The sequence below is a fragment of the Podarcis erhardii genome (genome assembly GCF_964252035.2).
Source record: "Podarcis erhardii genome assembly, chromosome: 7".
NCBI classification, from domain to species: Eukaryota; Metazoa; Chordata; class Lepidosauria; order Squamata; family Lacertidae; genus Podarcis; species Podarcis erhardii.
Genome location: NC_138511.1, coordinates 39,141,819 through 39,165,766, shown reverse-complemented (window position 1 = coordinate 39,165,766; position 23,948 = coordinate 39,141,819). Strand labels below are relative to the sequence as shown.

Below are 23,948 nucleotides of genomic sequence, written 5' to 3'. Positions count from 1 at the left end.
ATCACCTCCTCCAAAACTGTGCCCTGGATTTCTCCTTGACTGAATACAGATTATTTCTCCTATTAAATCGAGTTTGGTGTCATATACTACTTCAGTAAGTTACGTTGTCTCAGAGATTTGGCCTTCTTAGTTCTCCTTCTCCACAATTAAAACACTTTATCACCATAATCACATGTGCCTTGTTGACATCCCATATATTCTTGGTGAGGTCTTCCCCACCCGCACAGTGCCTTTTCTAGCATAGATTTCATCAGCTGGCAATAGCTGTTGAGAGAAGGCAAAATAATCAGACAGGTTCCACAAATAAGCCATCTTATACTCCTGTTTGTCAAAACAATTAGTGTTTGTTGTGGGTTTATTCAGTTAGATCTGCAGTGACTGATCACTATAAATTATGTATTAAGGTCGTCCACATATACTTGTTTATTCATGCATAGACCTGAAGAATTTCCACCTTCTCCATGCAAAAATACACACAGAAACAAACAAAAATACTCTAAACCTGAATGCAAAAAAAGCCCATTCTCTGGATCAAAAATTTACTTTGTTCTCTGCAGGAATTTTCACTCCAAGATTATATTCTTAAATTTCAGATCCTTTGAATCTTCTCTTCCATCTCTTGCTGCATAATTGCCCCTCCTGCCCCTCCCTTTAAAAAAAAATAAAAGCCCACAGAATGACACTTTAAATGCTAAGTTTGAATTCAACCATTGTTTTATTTTCCCCTCCATTTTGGAAAGGTGCCGTTTAAAAAGCCTGTCTGTCAACACACTCAGTAAATTGCCTTTTAAATTAAAACTCATTGCCCAAACTAATTCTTGTCAATGCTGCAAACAAAATTAAAGATTGCATGTAGAATCTAAGCCATCATTTAAAAAGAAAAGGAACATTCATTTCTAATAGCAGGGATTTCTCTCCCCTGCCCCCAGCAAAACTGTTGCAATGAAATACAAATTTGAAGTTTGTGGGAGTAATTTGTGCCTAAGTGTCTATTTAAACAGGAATTGTTTCAACCAACGTATAAGTAGTTTGGGGGAAATGGGGTTTCTGTGACCTCTAAAACCTGTTTGTTTGTTTGTTTGTTTGTTTGTTTGTTTGTTTGTTTTTGATGTCTTTCCTGAAAATAGTCCACAACATGTTTTGAAGGCATCTAGAAAATCAAAACTATTTCCCCATGAAATGGAGAGCAGAACCCAAGAAGCCATTAATGCAAGGTTTATGCCAATGTTTACAACTCACCAAGAAAGAGCTTGCAAGGATTTTTTGACAGGCAATTTCCATCCCCTTCCAGCCTGCTATGTGAGACGAAAGGGATTCAGCATAAGCAGTTGTGGAATTGCAAAGCAAGAAAAGAAGACATGATTTCTGATCCTCTACACACACACACACAATCAAAAGGGAGGGGTAGGGTGGGTGTTGTTTTAGTTAAAACAGGAAGAAGTTGAGTAGTATTCTACAAAGTTGCTCAGGTTTTGTATAGAAACATAGTTTAAAACACCAGGTGCCAATGGGTTATTTAAAATGGTTACCATACTGCAACTGATGAAGCAGGCTCTAGTCAACAAAAGCTTATACACATATTTAGTCTTTTATGATGCAATAAGACTCTTGTTTCTTGCTGCAACAGTAACACAGCTGCCTCTCTGGAACTGACACTGCGGTACTCGCGCCAATGTATACACATAGATTATGGCGTGGTGGGGGGAATCGCTAAAGGGCAGTAAAAGAGAGTGCTTAATTGCAAAAGGCCATCTTATAAAGCAACCCACGGCTGCCGGACACCATCCAGGTAATTAATCCTTTTTTCACCCCTATACTTTTTAATTAAGGAATGTACTGATTTGCATTATCTAAACCACAAAATTGATTTTTCATTTTCTCGTCCGTGGAATGATGTCTTGGGTGTCAGGATTCTCATTTGTTTGTAAAGACCAGAGCAAGAGAAATAAATTAATGTACTGTATTAAAAGCAGGGAGGTGGACAGAGACTTGCCAATGATTCAAGGTAGAGAGCCATTAACACAGACATATTCTTGAGGTTTGAACAACCTTTTCATTTCAGCTGTGCTCGGAGCATTCAGGAAGTGTGTCAAGAGCTTATATATTATATATTTTATTATATATGATATATCTAGATATATATACACAGATACAGTTGATGTACATTTTTAAATGGTCTGACATATAAAAGCATACATAAAAATTGCTGAGCCAAATGATTTAGAACAAGTCATTTTATTTCACTATAATTAATGTACTCTTCCCACTAGGGATTTATGCAATTAAATAATTAGCCATAATGTCACCCAAGGGTGTTCTTAATGACTTTTCGTATACATTTGTCTCTGTTAACAATAACTCAGCCTTATCAAGCTGATTTTTTCCAGGGGAAACCTTTATTTTCTTTGTCTCATTTTTTTAAAAGAAAAAAAAAGATTAGTCATTTTTCTACTTTTAAGTTTGATTTGAAGCTTATTTCCACTCTTTTCAAAGAGTGCAGATAGACCTTTGGGGGATCTAGTTGAGGCTTTCTATTTCTATTATTAAAGTACATTAATAGCTATACAACATTATAGACCAACTTCTGCAAAAAGGGGAAAATGATTATTATTTTTAAAGGAAGTATCCATGGAATCAAAATGAAGTTTCAGCTGCTGTTTAAGTGTAATCAGAACTGCTCTTATGTCATAGACTCACAGAATTGTAGAGTTGTCAGTGTTTTAATATACTGACACGGACAGAAAAAGCAATGAAGACATTGTCACATGAGCATTTTATTATTATTAGAAAATCAACTACTATAACTCTCCTGATGGCTTCATTCCAATTCACAGGGCTTCAAAATTACTGTGCTCTGGGCTGTTTCACACATAACGGAACACAACAAATGTACTGTTCATCTACTCACAATAAAAAATTGGACCTAACCCCTATTTTCCTCTGGTGCTTGCCAATACAATGTGTGCATCTTCAAATGCTTATTAGCTGCGTTCACACATTGCTGCATTTTGGTGTAGAGCAACAACAACAACAAAGTTTTAAAATGAAACACCTGAAAAGACCCTAAATCACATTGATAGAAATGTTGCTAAGATTAATTCAGAGAGAGAGAGAGAGAGAGAAGAAATATCATCTTTATGAAGGCTGAGTAATGTCCACAATTCATTATATTAGTTTTCAGACTAAAAATCAGATTCTTTTTCTTTTTAATGACCCAAGGGGAGAGGAAATTGCAAAGCTTTCAGTTGTGGACCCTAATGTGGCATAGTTTTGGACTAGGAATAGGGAAACATGAGTTCAAATCTCCACTCTGCCATGACGTTCACTGAGTGACTATGGATCAGTCACTATTTCTTAGTCCACCCACTTTCAGAAGCCTTCTTTTAAAAAAGAGACAGGATTTTTAGTTTTACTTTGTCATGAAGATGGAGAAGGTCATGTTCATGAGCTCCTTGGGAGAAGAGCAAGTTTATACATCGTTAACCCTCCATCTCTTTTTCTTTTCTTTTCTTTCTTTTCGCAAATGTCATGTGACCTTCATCACATCCACACCCCAGTTTGCTCAACATGAATCAAACACCTCCTTCACTCTCCGAATGCAGGACAGGAGCAGTTCATTTTCACTTTCCAAATTACAGAAAAGTTTAGCTTTTTGTTAGGTCTGTTCTATGTTTCATGTGGAAGAATGATGGGATACAAATATGATGAATCAACACCTTTTTTATAAACCATTTTGCTGTGAAGCTCACTGGGGCACCTTGGACCAGTCACTGCCTCTCAGCCTAACATACCTCACAGGGCTGTTGTGTGGGTAAAAGGGGGGAGGGGGACTAGGGTTGGGAAGGCCTAGGCTCATCAAAGTCATGAAGCTCAGCAGGGGATCTTGGGTCGGTGACCCTCTCTTGGCCTTGTCTACCTCGCAGGGTTGTCATCAGGATAAATGGGGGGGGCAGAGAACCATGTACACCACCTTGTGCTCCTTGTAGAAAAAGTGGGGCTTTAAATTATAAATGCTGGTAACTTTGCCTCAGTTGGTCTTTAAGGTGCTACTGGAAGGATTTTTTTTTATTTTGCTGAGAGATTGGAAGTCATCACCAAAAGGCCTTCCCACCAGAATTGAGTTTTACTGGCAAAACAGTAAGATAAGAGGAGCCTGTTGGATCAGCCCAATGGCCCATCTAGCCCTTCATCCTATTATCCTATTATCATGTGACCAAGCAGATACCTGGAGGGTAGCAGGGGGGACCTACAGGGGGGTAGGTCCCCCCTGCTGCCCCCAGGTGGGGGGGGGGCTCTGAAAAACCAGTTGCTGGCTACAAGGGAAGTTTGTTGTTTAGAATAGCTTTGTAAGGGCATTTGAAATGCAATGGTTGATTTAGAACTTAATAACCACTGGCTGCAGAAGAGCCTGCTTTTTGTGTGGTGGGGGTGGGGAGGTTATAAAAGACCAGAAAGCCGAAGGGACTCCAAAGGCCCTCAGCACAGTGGGGAAGAGATCTAGCAGGCTCACAGTCCCCAGTTTGCAAAGTTTGCAACTGAGTGAGAGATGCATTAGCAGAGATTTCTACCTGACTGAGCGTATTCCATCCCCTGCAGAAACAGGTTGACTCTGTTTATTCCCCTTCTTTGGCTTGTGGGAGAAGCGGGAGGGAGGAGAGAGTCCTCTCCCGCTGCTGCTCTAATCTAGATCTAAAAGCTGTTTGATCAGATTTCCGGATTCACTCGCGGCTCTCTAGCGCCACCCTTAGAGAATGCGCGCAACTTCCATTGCTTTTCTGTTTGGTTTCCTGTGTCCCTCCACACGCGCGCGCGCGCAGACTTGACTTTTAAGTTATTATATTTGCCTTCGCACATCAAGCATTTCAGAGGGGGAGGCTTTGTGCCTTATTAGCTGATCCAAAGGAACAGCAAGGCGTAGCAGGGAGAATCCAAACAGGGAGAAAAGGCTGACTTCTTTTTCTCCTCTGCCGTTCAAAACCTGTTGCAAACGACTCTCTCTCCCTATTGGGGTGGGTTTCGTCACACCCGAAGAATCGGAGGAACTGTGAACAGGCAAACGAGATCCGCTGCAGCGAGTCACAAAGGGGTGTGCAACCAGAACCGGGTGTGGTTGCAAAAAAAGGGAATATCCGTGGCGTTGCTCGTTTTACAACGGAGAGGCTAGAAAAAGATAACAGACAAAATCCCTGCCCTAACCACCGCCTCCCGCGACCCTTGATAACACACACTCCAGAATAACGCCTGGTTCGCCCCGTACACGTGAAGAGTGAAAACTTCAGAATCACTCCTGATTACGAAGCTTACTCCGAAATAACTTGTGTTTTTCTTTGATACGCATACATTTAAAAGGCTCCTAAAGAACGCCTGGATTTTGGGATTTTTGTTTTGTTTTATACCTTCACATAGAGGCATAAAACAAATTAGCCTCCAATTAGCTTAAGGTACATAAGAAGAGAAGACTCCGGGGTCACTCGGTGATTTTCTTTTACATAAACTTAGAGCGAGGGAAACTCTAATAAGGATTTTCTTAAATGCAAATAAAAACACACATATTCAGATACGTGCGCGTGTGAGTATTAAATGCGCGCACCCCTACACAAACACAGGTACGCCAGAGAGAGAAGGCGGGGGACGAGGAATGTCCCCTTCGGTGCCAAGATCTCACATCGGTGGCCAACGGGCAGCGTCGTATCAAGTTGAATGGTTCAACGAGGGCCTTCCCATTTGTTAATTGAGGCAATTACACCCCAGTGGCAATGGGCAGCCTGGTCTCTGGGCAGCCATCAATCATTCTCTCCTTGATCTGTCAGTGCCTCCTCTCTGCGGCTCTCCGCCGCCTCCCCTGGTGCTTCGCCGGGTTCCTGCTTATGCGAGGCCGTTTCCAGATTCTGGTGGGGAGGGTCCCTTAGGAGCCCCGGATTTACACTGGACGGGATGCTCGGGAAAAGGAGGGCTGGTCCGGTGGGATCAAGGAGGGAGGGCGAGAGCAGAATAGAGGAGGAAGTCTCGTCTCTTCCCTCAACGCCCCAGCTAGGTCCTATTTTTCTGTTTCTGTCTGCCCCCACCCCCGGGGAGGAAAAAAAATTAAGGGGGGGGACGAGCTGTTTACAGAAGGGTTTCAACTAATCATTTATCATACGGTCACAGACCCGTACAGAGAAGGGTTTCTTTTCTGCCCTGTTTTGAATTTTGGGATTTCTTGGGGACTAGCAAAAGGCAGATAACTTTATTGAAAGTTCTTAAAACCCCGTGTGTCCTTTTTTTAACCTGACAGGAGAATATAAGTATTTTGAAGGCGCATAATCTGACCCAGAAAGGGCAAAGTATATTTCGAAGTGAGCGAGAAGTGTCCCACATGTTAAAATATGGGAGGCAGTATATGTTAGTGACGGAGTCCATACACTGAGGAGGGGGGCTTGCCCCCTTCCCCCCTCTGGCGCCACCCATGGTGAGTCCCCATGTTAGAAGGTGAAAGGTGCCAGGGTGAAATTGAGAGGTCCCTTCTAAAACTCTGTCTGGGTATAGGCAGGCAGCTAGCAACTAAGACCAGTCTCGAACTTCAGCTCCCATCGCCTGTGGTCACTGACCACGCTGGCTGGGGGTCCAACAGTATATGGAGGGCCACAGGTGAGCCATACCTGAAACACACACGCCAAAGCCCCAACTATTGTTTTATTCGTATTCCAAAGTGGGCATTGGTGAACTGAGTCAATCAATTAACTGTAAAACAGATTAATCCATTGGATTAATTATTGAAAGGCATGGCAGTTCCGATCTCCCAGTTCCCACCCCCTCTCAAACACGCTGATCCAATGCATGCTTACTCAGGAGTAAGTGCCCTCCGGCCCCTCCCATTGAATTCAGTTGCACTTACTCCCAAGTAAGCGTGCATAAGGTTCCATGACGTCCTACAGCTCAACCCCGTAGAATGCATGTCCACCCAGGAGGAAGATCCATTGAGTGGAACTTCGCTGACCATGCATCGCACCCCGCGGATGCTCCGAATCCAGGAAGTCTGGTGCCACTCTAGAATCACCTGCTGCGCCATTTCCCTGTTTGGAAACCTAGCTCATAAAACCTGGATCCCTTGGTTAGGGAAGACGAGTCAGTGATGAGAGCGGGGGAGAGAAATAAGTTGAAATCATTTGTGCACTGACGGCCGACAACGGGGGAATAATTTCTTTTATAGTAATATAATCATCACACGCCAATAAAAGTTGCGTCTTTTTACAGCCAGGTTAAATACGCATCTTCCAGGTGGTCGACGGATTGATCCAGAAGATCATAAAGTCCGTGTGGGTTGCCTGAGGGTGGAGGAGAGAGAACACAGCCTCGTTTGGAAAGGCTGCAGCAATACAAAGTTTCTGGCTGGAGGGACTACTGAAGCCCTCCATTAACTTTAGGATAGAGCAATTCCTGTGCATATCTGTTCAGAGGTAAGCCCCATTGAGTACAATGAGTATCAGGCAAGTTTGCGTATGTTTTAAGACTTTTTTGTTATTGTGTGTGTTTAGATGGTGTTAAGGAGATAGGAGGAGAAAACCTTAAGAGTGGAGGTTTAAAAAGGAGATGGGATAGTAATTCTTGCGCCATCAATATACAGGTCTTTATAAAGAGCAACCCGCGCAAAAAGGGGGCTTCTCCCTCTCGCGGTTTATCAATCATATTTCGACCGGAAGAGGAGAAGGGAACAGGTAGGGGAGGGATGACTATGAACAAAGGTAGTTTCACCGTGATCCTCTATTATTACAGTCTGAGCCCTTCTCAGTCTGAGCCCTATTTAGCTATGCGTCCAGCAGAGAAAGGAGTGCTTGTGCAAAGGGGATTCCTACGCCCCCACTGTAGGGCCTACAGGGTGGCAACGGCTGGCGACGAAGTTACTAAGGATTCTGGGTGCGTATGAGGTGGCCATGGGGTTGGGGACAGGTAAGGGATTTATGGGGTTATACTGACTGGGGAAATGGTCTCCCTGATCTGTCATTGGACCAATGAGCGCATCCCATGCTGATTTGCGGAGTGGAAAGGAGGAAAGAAAATCAGGTCGCGATCCTGCAGGCATTTTAGCTGGCGCTAAAGCCCATTTAACTCAACTGAGTTGAACACGCCTAGGACTGAGATTAGGATTGGACCTCATAGTACGAGTATAGAGTGGTAAACAGCAGCTCCCGAGATTTCATTTGTTCCTGTGGGGTGAGTGGGGGAGCCCCCTAGGGGAAGCAAGTGTGTTTCTCTAGGTGGTGGTGAAGGAAACGTGGTGTTTCTTCCCGCTGGTGGCGATGACGCTGCAGTGGAGGAACGTAAAGGTGAATTCTGTTCTTTTGTGTTCTCAAATCTGGGTTTGGGTTGTGTGAAAAGAGAGGGGGGAGGGGAGAGGTATGGGAAAGCAAACAAACGAACAGCAACAACAGGAACTAGCGATTTATAGAGGGAGATATTTAACCCTCTCCTAGCAGGGACGGACAAGAATGAAGCTGCCCGTTTGTTTCACAGCAGAGGGATGATGAAGTCCATTCCTGCGGTGATATATAGCAATTGTAATAGTAGTAATAGTTAATAATAATAATATATTCCAAAAGAAACCAAGCAAATAAACTAAGCTGAGGGAGGGAAAGGTTGTGTGAGCATGCATGTCTAATATTGTTGTTGTTTTGTTTTTGTTTTTTGCGGGGGGATCCCATCAATCCGTTTCCAACACAAACGGGTAGCAAAAGAGCGAGTAAGCTTCAGAGTGCACCAGAACTCTTCCTCGGGCTGGGTGGCGCAAGTGGGAGCTGGGAGTAAAGGAAACCGCGGGGAAGCTGGTTTGTCATGGAAGTCATCGCTTCTGCCTTGGTCGACAACAATGCACTTTTGTTGTATAGGCAGAAAGGGGCGTGGTTAGGGGCGGGCCTGAAGGGCGCCTGCACTTTCGAATTGACCACACCACTGCTTGTCATTACCCTCTGCAAAAAAAGAAAAGCAAAAAGAGGCAAGGTTAGGGCTCTGCCTTTAAATTTGACGTGCACAGAGGCCCCGTTCACGGAATAAATAACAACAACAATAACAACAATAATGCCAGATACAAGCAAGGGCGCCTTTTAAGATGCTCAGCGCGAGGCTCAGGATTGGCACGAAGAACTCGGGATTACTTATGACGTCACTCGGCTCCGCTGGCTGGGGAGCGGCGCGCGAAAGGACTCGAACGGGAACAGAAAAACAATGCACAAGCGAACTCTTCCACGGCTTGCCAGCTTTGACGTTTCCTTCCCACCCACCCACTCCGGGCACCCCTCCACCACCACCATCATCACCAATTTCTTTCCAACATCCTCCTCTCCGCTCCCCCCCCCCCGCTTCTCCAACGAAACTCGTCCTCTGTTGAGCTGTTCTCCCCCTCCATAGATTCTATCTATCTATCCATCTATAAATGATCTATATCTATATTTATAGCCCTCCCTCTCTTTCCAAGAAGCATCAGGATGAGGAGGGGGCGGGCGGGGAGCTCCGGCGGAGGCTGCGAGCCTCTTTTCCGCAGATGCCCGCTTGCAATCATTTATAATTCACGTGTGTAGAGAGGGCGGGCGGGGCGCGGGGGGGGGAGTGTTGCGAAGAGAAGAAATAAAAAATAATCCATCGCAATCCTGCTCGTAATTGATCGTCATCAAGAGGCAGCGTGGGGATGGGGGTGTGAAAAGGTGGGTCGGGAGGGAAGGAGGGGGAGGACTCAGTGGCGAAGGATTTGGGGAGGGGGGGAGAACGGGGGGGGTCACCCAAACCTCCGTTCAAAAAAAGAAAACCCACCCCAAACAAAACTGGAAAGCAACGATGTCTTTTTCACAGCTTGGATATCCTTACAACACGTCTTCTCAGGTAAGTCCAAACACCCACACCACTTTTTTTTATATATTTTTACTGTGGGGGGAGAACCGGGTCTGTGGCGTGGCGTGCAATGTCAGGTATCTTTTCAAAGCCTCCTTTGCATTTATCTAGTTTTAATCATTTTTGTTTGTTTGTTTCAAATGAATATCTGGAGGAGATGCTGCGTCGCCCCCTCCCACCTTCCTTTGATCTGTGTGATGGGTGTCTACGTGCGCCTGTTTGACTGAATGGGAAATATGGTGAACCGGCATACTGCTCGTACCCAAGTTTACTCAGGAGTAAGACAGGTTGTTTGCAATGAGACTCAATCCCAAAGAAAGATGCAGAGGATCGCAGCAAGAATTTGTTTCCTCATGACTACCTGTTCAGTTTTAAGTGGTGGCAAGTTTAGGCGGAAGAGGGGGGGGGGTGTTCCTGAAGTTCAGTTGATCTGCAAATCTCTTATTGATTTTCCACTGAAGGCGATCCGTGTATGTGTTGTTTGGGTACAGGTATTTATAGGACTGGCACAGTTTGGGTGTGCTCCCCCTCCTCTCAGATCCAATAAATATTGACATACGGTTAAGAAAATAACTTGGAAATAAAGTTTTGCCAAGGCGACCAAAGCTGTTCTAAGATACTGACTTGGAAGATACTGACTTGGAAGGAAAGTCCAATCGATTCCAATGGAACTTATTGACTCGTCGCAGTTTTCTCACGCGAAGAGGCATTCCTACACGTTTTGGAAGGGGGCGATTGCTACTGAGCCCACACGCTTTCTAGTCCAATTTAGATTTGGATTTCGGATTCTGCTTATTCCGGTGTAATCCACGAGAGTCAGTCCCCCCCCCCCCCCCAATTATTTGTTTTCTTTTTACCTGAGCGGTGGGCGGGGGTAGAGACCTGGGAGGGCGAGGTGTGTATGTGAGAGAAAGAATAACAGCGCATGCAGCCAATTAATTCAGTGTCATTTACTCTATTGTGTCATACGGTGTAATGCAAATTGCAAAAGTATACTATGACTTGATCTAGAATTCAGGAACCTACCTTACAGCGAGTCAGACCATCGGTCCATCCAGTTCAGTATTGTCTACACTGACTGGCAGCCGTTCTCCAGGCTTTCAGGTGGGGGCGTATCTCCCAGGCTTATCTTATATATACTTTAAAGAGAGAAAAAAATCGGTCTTTTAATTGACTGGTATCCGCTGCTCTCTCATGGGAGCAACCTTTCTGCTTCCCCTTGCTTTCCAAGCCTTCCTGCCTGACTTCGGTCCCAGGTGCCTCATCCCCGCCGACTTCGTGCCTCTGCGGATGAAGCTGGAAGCCTCCCATAGTGTTACACCTGCCCAGCCTCCCCTCCCCGCTACTTGCATCCCCCCCCCATATAATTTAAGGGAAGGTGGTATCTTTTAAGAGTCTCATCCGGCTTGCCACGATGGTACCTTCCGTCTCTCTCCCTTTCCACTAAGATTTCCAAGCCACTCGGAACAGGAATTCTAAGCAAAACATTACATTCGCTTTAGTTGTAAATTGGGGTTGGTTTAGGAGACTCTGTACTTCTGGCGTCCCGCTTTGGAGAGCCTCCTCCGGACCCCTGGATCTCCACAGCCCCATTGACCGGCTGGATCCTACTCGGAAGGAAGCACCGTCCGTTTCTTCAGGGCTAACAAGGGTTTCTCCCCCAGCACCCACCCGCTCCAAATGTGCTTTGCAATTAACGTGAAATTGTTTCTCGACTTTCTTTCTTGCGTTTTTCTAATTATTTCTCTCTCTCTCTTTCCCTTTCTCTCTGAACTCCAGTTTTTCGTCTCAGCCACCTCTAGTACCACTTGCTGTGACTCAGGGACCCGATCCGTCTCCGATGTGTCCTCGGGATCTTCTTCCCAAACGGCCACTCTCTGCTGCCCCTCTTACGAGAACAGGCTGTTGGCCGGCTCCAGGACGGACCTCAATGCGGCGCTGGGGATGTACGGCTCGCCCTACGCAGCTGCGGCCGGCCAAAGTTACGCCAATTACCTCCCGTACGGAGCGGATCCGTCCACACTGTACACCACGCTGGTGAGTGAAGCGAAGGCACAGGCCTTCCGCTCCCCTATGACTTTCGCGCTACAATTTGGTTACTAAGAGGAAAAGGGGGCGCTAGTCCCTGTTGACCTGGTAATGCACCTAATCGTATTAGCAATTTTGCAGCTGGGCGGAGGGGAATCAGAATGCGATGATTACATTACAAGGCGATGATGTTTACTCGGAAGTAAAATCCTGCGCTGTTTCTTGATGTTTGGTTCCCTTCTGAGTCTCTCTCCTAGCGTACAATTCTTACTAGGAAATTATAAAGCCCCGCTAAGATCCGTGCTACTTACTTCCGAGTAGACATATTGGGATTTGGGGAGGTCCGTGTAGACCTGTTGGGTATTGAGAAACCTTAGGCACTCCAAGGTAGGAGTAGGCCCGCCCCACTGAATACAACTGGGTCATAGGTTTGGGATCCTTTCCGCAGGGCTCGGGGATATGCATAATTTTATTCTGAGCAAACATGCATAGACTTGAGCCGCCGGACAGCGGTCCCTGTCCACACTCACCTGGAAGAGCGCGCGGGGAATTTAACTGGGATCTGCACAAAACCAAAGCGGCGTGGAAAGGAGGACTTGCGGTTGTGCACAGATTCGGGTCCCCAAATTCCACAAGAGCAATTCTTATACTCGAAGCAGAAACCTCTCCTCCACTTTCCATCGATGATTTGCGACTGTAAGCTCCTTGAAGGCCGGGACCTATTGTTTTGTCTTGTTTCTTAATTGTAATGCGTTGCTCCCAAAACGATGTCAAGATAATGTAAAAATAAAATAAAATAAAGAGCTCCATCCCTGTACCTCCTTCATCATACACAAAAGGGTCTCTGCCCGGAGGTGGCTTGCAGTTATTACACTGATCCGGAGAGGAGACCAAAAAGAGGGAGACTAAAAAAGAGGGAGACAATTCTACTGTCATCTCAGAAGTAATTCCTTGTGAGTCCAATGGAGCGTACATATTGGCAAATGTCATTATAATTACACCCTAAGGTCGTTTTCTAAAACTAGCATGCTTCAGAAACTTAATATTTATGATAAGTTCATTAAAAAACCCTACCCCCCTTTTTTAGCCGATCCACCCATCCTTGACTTCAAAGCGAAACAAAATTTAGGAATTTTTAGTTAAAAAGCAGCAAGGTGGGACAGCTCTGCGTTAAAGTTGGTAGGATTTTAACAATGCAGCTCCCAGTTTATTTGAAAACAGGTCCCATTTGTTCAACGGAAATTGGTGCTCAGTAAATGTGTTTTAGGACTGCAGTTTCAGGATCGCACCATGGAGGTGAAAACCCAACATGGGAATTGTGTATGCGTATAGTCAACCCTGGCCTCAACGCAAAGGGGAAGAAATAGCAACTTCGGGAATCGTCCCCAAATACAGTAGTCCTGTACTCAGCTGGGGCTTACTCCCATGAAAGCCTGAACAACCTAAACGCTCTCATTAGTCCAAAAGGTACTTAATCCAGATTAAGGAATCCAGAGTAGCGGGTCCGATTTCACACAGTCATAGTTGGGGCATCTCGGCCCGGAGTAGGGTGGACTGGAAAGGAAGGAAAAAACTTCGTACTCAGCCTTAAAACACTTTTAATGCGTTTTCTAGAACTCCCAGTACGACATCAAGGACGGCTCCTCCGCTTTGCACGCGGGGATTGCACAGCCCACGGCCGCCGCCTACTACACCTACGAGCATTCCTTTGGGCAGTACCAATACGACAGGTAACAAGCGCTTTGATCAGCCGAGCGGGAGCTCTTTAGATCTGCCCGCGACTGTTGGGAGCTACAGCAGCGGCAAACCTCCGACATTCTCCCTCCCCCGCCCTACCAATTGACTCGTCTCTCTGTGTGTTAATCCCGGGCGATCTGGGGAGCAGCCATCAATAATAGCACGACTCCATTCGAAGGTTTGCTTTTGCAGTGGCGCCTGGAATGCTAGGCGTGCTTTGCAAAGGGCAAAGGAGCCCCTTCCAATGCCTTTCAAGCGACTCCTCTGTACCTGATACTGAGTGGGATCCATTGGCCCATCTAGCTCAGCGTTCCTCACAATGACACATAGCAGCTCTCCAGGATTTCAAACAAGGAACCTTCTCACACGGCCAGAGTTGACTCTGGGGCCTTCTGCATACATTGCAGAGGGTGGTGATCCTATGGATATTCATTTACTGTCTGCATTTATATAGCTGTCCCATAACAGAACTTTTGTGAGGGGCTCCCACAGCAATAAAATAATAAGCTAACATTAACATACAGTATAAAACAATAAAAACTAGAGCAAATCAACTGAGGGAGAAACTCTGGGAATCATAGCTCTGTGAGGGGAATAGAGGTCTCCTCCTAACAACCCTCAGCAGCTACAGTTCCCAGAATTCTTTGGGGGAAGCCATGACTTTTCAAAGTGGGATCTTAATACTTGAAATGTATGTGTGAATGTGGCCTGTCTAGAGTGAAAGGCAACAGCTCTCCAGGAGATAGAAGCCCTTCTTGAGGATGCCTGAGACTAATCTGGGACTGTCTCCATGCAAAGCGTGTCCTTCTTTTGTCACTGACCTTTGTAAGCTAGTTACTCTGCTGTCAATACAACCTTTCATCTGGCCTAGCAAGATATACATGCAAAAGAGGGCAGGCCAGCACCAAGGCCTGTATTTTTTCATAATAATCACTATTATAATTATTAAGCAATATAGCATTGGGGTTTGCCTAAATCTTTTTATTTGGTTCAGGCCAATGGCATCCTGTTCTCACAGTGGCCAACCAGATGCCTGTGGGAAACAGTCAAGCAGGACCTGAGCAGGAGACCACTTTCCCTCCTGTGGTTTCCAGCAGTGGGTATTCAGATGCATTACTGCCTCTGACTGTGGAGGCAAAACACAGCCATTCTGGCTTCTAGCCATTGGTATCCTCCATAAATTCATCTTTCATAGCCATCAAAAATCCTCTTTCATAGCCATCCAAGTTGATGCCCATCACTGCCTCCTGGGGCGATTCCATAGTTTAACTAGGTGCTATGTGAAGAATTTATTCACTATGTGAAGTAATTATTTTTATCTGTGATGAATCTTCCAGCATTGTTCTAGTGTTATGAGACAGGGAAGAAAACTTTTCTCTCCCACTTTCTCCATGTCATGCATAATTTTATAAAACTGCAACCCAGATGAGGCTCCTGCAATCCTCCAGATGTTGTTGGATCCCAACTTCCATCAGCCAGTGTGGCCAGTGATTAGGGATGATGATGATGATAATAAATATATTATTTATACCCTGCTCATCTGGCTGGGTTTCCCCAGCCACTCTGGGCAGCTTCCAACTGAATATTAAAAACAATACAGCATCAAACATTAAAAACTTCCCTAAATGGGGCCGCCTTCAGTTGTCTTTTAATGATGGGAGCTGGAGTCCAACAACATATGGGGGATGCACAATTCCCCATAATTTCCCTACTTTCTGCTGGTAGACCTCTTCTGTCTTAAACTTCCCACAGCACTGAGAAGCCACAATGAGGAAAAGTATGGCCTGCTGCTTTTCTGTTTGTTATATAGCTTTTGGGTGATGTGTGTGAGTGTTCTTAGGCTGAAGAATGTCAGCTTCATTGCGGGATGCAGGTGGCGCTGTGGGTTAAACCACAGAGCCTAGGACTTGCTGATCAGAAGGTCAGCGCTTCAAATCCCCACAACGGGGTGAGCTCCCATTGCTCGGTCCCTGCTCCTGCCAACCTAGCAGTTTGAAAGCACGTCAAAGTGCAAGTAGATAAATAGGTACCACTCCAGCGGGAAGGGAAACGGCGTTTCCGTGCGCTGCTCTGGTTTGCCAGAAGCGGCTTAGTCATGCTGGCCACATGACCCGGAAGCTGTACGCCGGCTCCCTCAGCCAATAAAGCGAGATGAGCGCTGCAACCCCAGAGTCAGCCATGACTGGACCTAATGGCCAGGGGTCCCTTTACCTTTAAACGTGCATAAGATGGCATTGCCAATAGGGCTCTGAAGAGGAAGTAGTTTCTATCTCACACTATCCTGTACTTTTCTTTTTTAAATACGTAAATAGAAGAAAGTACTCACCACCTGCAAGATGCAAATGACTAGAATATTCAATTAAAATATATTTGAGTAACATTTCTCATTCTTGCCATCTTTTAGACCTGATGATAGCAAAAGGTGTAGAAATGCAATCCTTTGCAGGCATGCTCAGAAGTCCTACTGAGTTTAGTAGAACATCTTCCCCTGTAAGGGTGTATAGAATTCTATCTAAACACTCTTATTGGGGAGTAAGCTCCATTGTATTCAGTGGATCAAACTTGTGAGTAAATTTGCCTAGAATCACCAACAAATGACCTCCACAATTGGAGACATTATGCTATTAGTTGCTGGAAACTGCAAGGGGGAAGATGCTTTTGTGCTCAGGTCTTGTTTGTGGGTATCCCGTAGGAATCTGGTTGGCACTGTGAGAACAGGATGCTGGACTAGATGGGCCACTAGTCTCACCCAGCAGGTGTGTCTTATGTTCTTAAGCCTATGAATGGGCTGTAGTTATCTTCTCATTGGCCAATGCCTCTATAGATATGGAAATTATTTCCCAGTTACACAGAAGTTGTGTTCATTTTGACACTGTTCCAATTTGTGGTTCCATTCTGCCTGAAAAGTAGCATATGCACCTCCATACTGGCTCAGAAAATCATGCTCAGTATCTCTATCTCTCTCCCAGATATGGAACAGTGGATTTTAGCAGCTCAGCCAGACGCAAGAATGCCACCCGAGAGACCACTAGCACTTTGAAGACGTGGCTGTATGAGCACCGGAAAAACCCCTACCCTACCAAAGGAGAGAAGATCATGCTGGCCATCATCACCAAGATGACCCTCACTCAGGTCTCTACCTGGTTCGCCAATGCTCGGAGAAGGCTCAAGAAAGAGAATAAGATGACCTGGTCTCCAAAAAACAAAGCAGGAGAAGAGAGGCGAGAGGATGGGAGAAGGAATGGTGAAGACTGTGGCAGTGAAAATGAAAGCAAAGGTAAGCTTGGAAATGGACTTGCTGGATGCCTCTTGATCTAATCTACTTTACACAGTGGTTGTGAAGATATAATGGATTCTTTGGAAGAAAACATAAAATAAAGTAATTATTATATTGTATTTCCTGGAGCCATCTGGTTGACCACTGTGGAGTGCAGGGGGCTGGTGTTGATAGACCGGAGTGGAGAACTTTTGGGCCTCCAGATGTTGCTGGACTGCAGAATCCATCAACCCCAGATGGCAGGATCAAGACTGATGGGAGTTGTAGTCCAGCAACATCTTGAGGGACACAGATATTCTCCAACTCTGAGATACTGTAGATCTTTGATCTGATCTCTCAAGGCTCCTCTTATGTTCAGTTTTTGATGCCCTGCTGGATCACACCAAATGTCTATCAAGTGGTCTACCAGATGCCTCCAGTAAGCCCACAGCGCCCCACCTGTGCTAAGTGGTGTACTGTTTCTGCTTTGAATACAGAATCCAGCCATCACAATGAATGGCCGTTGGTAGAACTGTATTATTATTTTTCATAAACCATCTTAAAAGCTATCTAAGGTAATGGCCAACACCACATCTCTGTAGCAGGAAGTGCCATAAATTTGATTATATGTAGTGTGACTAAATACACACACACACACACACACACACACACACACAGACAGACACAATTTTGTCTAATGTCTGATTCAATATCGGATATGAAGGGAATGCCTTATTTGCTTCTTGTCCTTGGTATTTAGCTAGATGTTGTCTGAATGTGAAAGTACTAAACTATCACTGTCTGTAAATGAGAAGTGCAAAGTTCTGATCTCCTTGCATTTTGGCATGGTAGTTCAGAGCTGGCCGGCCCAATACATTTTGCCGCTTGAGGCAAAACTAGTCAATTGTGCCCCCCTGCCACTTCTCTTCTTCCCTTCCCCCACCGCTACCGCCTCCTCCTCCTTTTCCACCTGAGGTGATTGGAGGTGGCATAGAAAAGCCCTGGCATGCTGAAGCTGGTGGTGGAGAAAAAAGGCCAGAGTGGAGAAGGCAGTGCTAGTGGTGGCCCCATTCTTCTCAAGGGGCAGCCATGAGTGAAAAACTCAAGAGGCAATAAGTGGTCTTCTCCTTGGGATCCCGGATCCACCACCCCTACCAGTTGTCCCCAGCCCACCACCTGAGGTGACTACCTCATTGAGGCTAGTGCATTGGCCTTGCAGTTACTCAAGGCCTGGCCTTGCAGTTACTCAACCTTCTTGTGGGTTGTTGTTGTTGTTGTTTACACATATCCTTTCTGCCCCTGCTTTTCGTTCCAAAATACAGATCCCAAAAGATGCAAAGAAGAAAAGGAATTGCAGCTGAGCGATCTGGAGGACTTGGACGAGGAGGAGGCTGAAATCAAGCTGGAGGCTGAGCCGAAGCATCCACACCAAGAAGGCCCTGGTGTGGGCAGCACCTTGGCCGAGACAGAAAAAAACAACTGCAACCTTAGCCTGCCCAGCCACTTTCAGGCCTTCCCCTGTGCCAAAGCTGACTCAGCACTTACGGGGGACTTCCTTGGCCACAAGGGAGGAGCCACCTTGGTGGGTGGCCTTGGAAATCATGGCCAACCCTACGAAGCCCCTGAGAAGCCTAGGATCTGGTCTTTAGCTCACACAGCGGGGGCCAATGTGATTGTGGGACCCATGAGCCATCCTGCTCAAAGGACAGAGAGCCCCGACTGTTTGGTGCTCAGGGGAAGGCCCCCTGGGGCTGTGGGACAATGCGGTGAGGAGAGGCCCCTGGGCAGCCTTGTGAGAACACAGTCTATTCATGACAAGGCCTTGGAGGAGCTGGCTCAACCGACCAAGATCTTTAAGAATTCGACCTTCAACCTGCAGTCCATCTCTTTAAACTATGCTTCCTATCCCATGCTGGGCGAGACCTGTCAGTATTCAGCAGGAACTGAAGGTAGCCAGCTTCTTGAGATTCCCCCCTTTCTTTCCATATCCAGAAGCACTGCTTGATTTTAGTGAACGGAAGTTTATGTGGTGTAAAAAGCTCTGCCATGGTTTTCTAGGTCCAGGACCACATAATGCACAGCCATTTTTCATGTAGTTACTGGATGAATCCATCTGTTTCTCAAAGAACTTATGGGAAGTAATGATCTTTCCATGTAGTAGAGTGTAGTAGAGTGTCACAACACAACAAGGTCAATGTGCAATAAGTTCACCACTTATTTTAAAATACGTTAGTGGCAAAAATCAAATGTATGTCCAGCAAGAGAACAATATGGTGAAGCTGCTAAGTATCATATAGTTAGGTTTTGACTGAATGGTGAAAATGGACCTCTGTACATGCTCAGAGCCATGTCCTCACTGGTGATCCAACCTACAGGTACAGGGGAAAATAGCCCCTTTCCTTGAAAAGATTCAGATTTGATCTGAAATGATTTTTTGTAGGGGGGGGGGAGGTAGAAATTTCAATCTGGAATCTTCAACATAAGCCTTAAAACCTGAAGGATTCTTTGTATGTCTTGCTGATTGAAGTTAGCACAGCAAGGTTCAGCATTTGATTAGTGCATTCAATAAATCATAATAGAATTGTAGAGTTGGAAGGAACCCTGAAGGTCACCTAGTCCAACCCTCTGCCCACAGCTGTCCCAGGGTGGCCTTGAACCACTAACTTTCTGGTTAATAGCTGGACCCATTGTGCCACCCACTGTTGTGTGGTAACCAAGGCTCAACCCTTCAGATGAATTCCAGTTTCTATCAGCCCCAGCCAATGTGTCCAGTGGTCCTTGAAGATGGGAGCTGTAGTCCAACAACATATGGAGGGCAAAACATTGGCTGCTTGTGCCCTAAAGACTAAAGATACATTAATGCAACCACATTTTGAATGTTACTCCCCACCCCTCACTCCCACCCTGCTTCCCTGGGAGTATGGTTTACTGAACACACTGGAACTTATTTCTGAGTCAACTTCTGAAACTAGAATGTGAGGATCTCAGGTTGAATCAAGTGCCACCTAGGGTCAAAATAAGCTGTCAGAAAACTGTCCTTCCTTTTAATATTTTTTTAGAGGTTGTTGTGTGTTTCTTCTGTGCTATGTATTGCTGTGGTGTTGCTGAAGTGCACCATTTGACTTCATGGAGACCTTCACCATCATAAGCGCATACAGGAATGCAGCATAATAATAATAATAATAATAATAATAATAATAATAATAATAATACTCCACCCATCTGGCTGGGTTTCCCCAGCCACTCTGAGCGGTTTACAGCATATATAAAAACATAATAAAACATCAAACATTAAAATCCTACCAATACAGGGCTGCCTTCAGATGTCTTCTAAAAATTGTGTCCTCCTTTATCTCCTTGACATCTGAAGGGAGCATTCCACAGGAAGGGTGCCACTGACAAGCAGGGCCTTCTGGTTCCCTGTAACTTTGCTTCTCATAGTGAGGGAGCTGCCAGAAGACCCTCAGAGGAGGACCTCAGTGTCGGGGCAGAACAATGGAGGTGGAGATGCTGCTTCAGGTATACTGGGCCAAGGCCATTTAGGGCTTTGAGGGTTAGCACCAACACTTTGAATTGTCCATCTAGCTCACTATTGTCTACACTGACTAGATGCAGTTTTCCAGGGTTTCAGACCAGGGTCTCTCCCAGCCCTGCTTGGAAATGTCAAGGATTGAACCTGGGACCTTCTGGTTGCTCTACCACTGAGCTACAGCCCTCACTCTGTGCAAATGAATACTTCTGACAGACAAATGAGAGGTGTTAGCAAAGCAAAGCAAGCTTCAGGAACACACTTATAAATAAGCACAGAGAACCTACAATAAAATCTTGCAGTGCATCCTGAGCTCTTACCAGGAGAGCTTCTGTTCAGGTTTCCTGCCAGCCATCCCTTCCTCTAGATACCATAAGTTGTAAAGGGGCTGAAGCAAGAACCTTTTCTTCTGCAATTTGTTTTCTTTTCCAACTGACGCTCTACATTCTGTAGGTACGAATCATGTTCAGTCTTTGTAAGGCTATATTATGGAGCTTTTGTCCTTTTTTTTTTTAAAAAACACACCTTTAAAAATGTTTTTTTTTTTTTGTATTTTTGAAAAACTTCAGGTTTCCCCAAATAGGTGATCATAGACACTCCTGCCTCACTTTTTGCATTATTTCAGTTGGCACTTAGCACTTGTTCATTGCTGTAGTGATTATCCCTTTCCCCTTCTGAAATTTGTAGCATGGACATTCTTATAAGGACAGTGTTATGCTGAAACTTAGAGAGTTTCCTCAAATCTTGAACTGCACGTATGGAAATGACAAACAAGGAATGGTTTTTTTTTTCTTGCAGTGTTCCCTGAATTGTTACAGAGACATTTTATGGTATTAGATGATGGACCAAGTTATGGCTGGAAATACTGGCAAATATTGGAGAGACATGTCATTGTTATATCAAATTACAGAATTGCAGTATTGGAAGGGACCTACAAGGGCCATATAGCCAAACCCTGTGCAATGCAGGTATCACAGCTAAAGAATCCCTGAGAGATGGCCACCCACCCTGTATTTTGAAACCTCTTTACGGAGAGTCCACTACCATCTGTGGTAATCTGTTCCACCATAGAACAGCTCTTACCATCAGAAAGTTCTTCCTACGGTTTAGGTAGAATCTCCTTTCCTGTAATTCAAATCCATTGGTTTGGGTCCTACCTTCTGGAGCAGCAGAAGACAATCTTGCTCTATCTTCCACGTGAAAGTGAATTTACCATTTCTTCTGCCACTGCAGCTCTGATAATATCATCTGATTATCTCTGATGGCTGCATCTCTCAGTTGACAGAGCTGGGATGATACAATCTCATACAGTGTAGAGATGCAGCAAAATATGCCACACACACCTGACATGGAGGCCACAGGTTCTGAAACCAAGGTCTGACAAGGGGGGAAATGGCTAAGTTGCATTCAAATATCTCAATGCTGGAGTTCTGACACCTGCTTAAGAAAGGTGATGGTGGGGCAGAGGTGGCAGTTTTCACCAGCTTCACTGCAGTTCCCCATGCCCACCAAGAATATAATTGCTCTGGAGGGTTGGGACAACCAACTGGAGCAGCATGTGGTCCATTAGCACAGGGATGGAGTACCAATTGCCCTCTAAATATTGTTGGACTCAAACTCCCATTTGCCTCAGACAGCATGGCAAATGGTGAGAGATGATGGAAGTCCAAAAATTCCAGGCTCCTGTTTTTTGCAGTAATGCCTCCACTAGACCATTTGGATCCATCATATTGATTATGGAGTCATTTGCAGTCAAAATCTGGGAAAGTTGGAGAGCGTGGGGAAAGTTGTCCACTGACTCTGATCAAGTATGGTGGTTTTTTAAAAAACAACAACACCCCAAACAAACATTTTCTTTTGTTAAAACAGGGTTTGGGAGAAACATGAGAGGCACTCAAGGTTCCCTAGACCTAAGCGAAGTCTGTCTCAGTCAGCATAAAGACAAACTGAGAACAGCTTTCAGGCCAGTGCTGAAGAGGTGAGAAAGGTGAGTGCCGGAAGAGTTTATTCTGTAAGCTGTGATTGCTGAGAAATGCCTCAGTTTAGGATTTCCACCTTCCCCAAAGGTACCTTATCTGTAATTCATTGAGACATAGAAAGTTGCCTTAAACTGAGCCAGACCACTGATCCACATAGCTCAGTATTGTCTACACTGACTGACTGCAGCTCTCAAGGGTTTCAGACAGGGGTCTCTCTCAGCCCTACCAGGAGATGCTGGGGATTGAACCTGGGGTCTTCTGCATTGAACCTGGGGTCTTCCCTAAAAATAAAAAACCCAGATGGATTCAGAAGAGTGGCAGCTAGTTTGTTAGGCATATAGGAAACTGCCTAGTACTTCAGTTCAAAGATATACTCTATCATCTATCTATCATCTCTATCTATCTATCATCTATCTATCTATCATCTATCTATCTATCTATCTATCTATCTATCTATCTATCTCTATCATCTATCTATCTATCATCTATCTATATCTATATCTATCTATCATATATCGATCTATCTATCATCTATCTATCATCCATCTATCTATCTATCTATCTATCTATCTATCTATCTATCTATCTATCTATCTCTCTATCTATCATCATCATCTATATCTATCATCTATCTATCTATCTATCTATCTATCTATCTATCTATCTATCCACCTATTCCTTGGATAGAAAACTCTATTATCTGATTCCAATTTTGTACTTTTATGTTGGTGTAACCTGCCCTGGGTAGTTCAGAAATCTAATTAATATGAAGAATATTTTTCACTCAATGCCAGGTGATGTGCTGATCTCTTTTCTCTTTCTCAGGCTCATGAAATCCAGCATGCTGGTGAAACATCTCAAGAAGATTTGGAACTTGCAGGCTTTCAGAAGGAACACCTGTCATTCCCAATGCAAATTCCCTTTCTCTCTTTCTCTCTGTGTGTATGTATGCGTGTTTCTTCTCCCTCTCTCTTTCTCTCCACACCCTCCAAAGCATGAACTGCAGCTACAGCTTCTCATGGTAATGGAAGAGAAGAGATGATATTATATATGCACAACTTTCAAGGGACACCAGAGGAAGTCCAACCAGGAAAGCAGCTGTAGGGTCTTGTCTGTGCTACATTATATGAACACATCCCACACACTGAATTTTGCCACCAGATATATAATTGGACTAGTAATGTCTAGTAAGTTTCAAAAAAAAAAGTTTCAAAAATGCATCCTGATTTTTGGGGAGGCTTTGGCTTCTGTAATAGACCTACATTGTCTTCTGTGAGAGGCAAGCTGTCAACATGGTTGCTGCGAGATCGCTCAATCTTCCTCTGTTCCTCAAAAATCTATGTGGGATATGGGGGTTCTTCTTTCTTCTCCCATCCTTTCAAAAAGAAACAAAAATGACACTTTTTAAAACCCCTTTGTCTTTTTTATTTTTTAAATAAGAGGTATTTGTCAGCCATGTTGTCTTGTACTCTGAAGGGGATTCTTTGGTAGTGCAAAATGCAAGTCTGTTATTTTCTGTCCTTGTACAAAGATATCACGGGAAAGTATTTTTTAAAATCTC

The 23,948-nt window shown here is 44.8% G+C and overlaps 1 protein-coding gene across 3 annotated transcripts; it reads left to right on the top strand.

The window, feature by feature from the left end:
* The first annotated feature begins 1,683 nt into the window (after positions 1–1,683).
* IRX6 (iroquois homeobox 6) lies at positions 1,684–23,948 on the top strand. 3 transcript variants are annotated; one of them, XM_081868396.1, is made up of 7 exons: positions 1,684–1,789; positions 11,638–11,895; positions 13,501–13,616; positions 16,593–16,900; positions 18,202–18,828; positions 22,278–22,395; positions 23,213–23,948. In XM_081868396.1, exons 2-6 carry the CDS (start codon positions 11,803–11,805, stop codon positions 22,388–22,390), a joined length of 1,257 nt encoding a protein of 418 aa, XP_081724522.1. In that variant the 5' UTR covers positions 1,684–1,789; positions 11,638–11,802; the 3' UTR covers positions 22,391–22,395; positions 23,213–23,948. The 3 variants fall into 3 exon arrangements, with proteins under 3 accessions (XP_081724522.1, XP_081724521.1, XP_081724520.1); XM_081868395.1 differs by lacking the exon at positions 1,684–1,789 and adding an exon at positions 9,762–9,849; XM_081868394.1 differs by lacking the exon at positions 1,684–1,789 and having other exon boundaries at positions 11,462–11,895.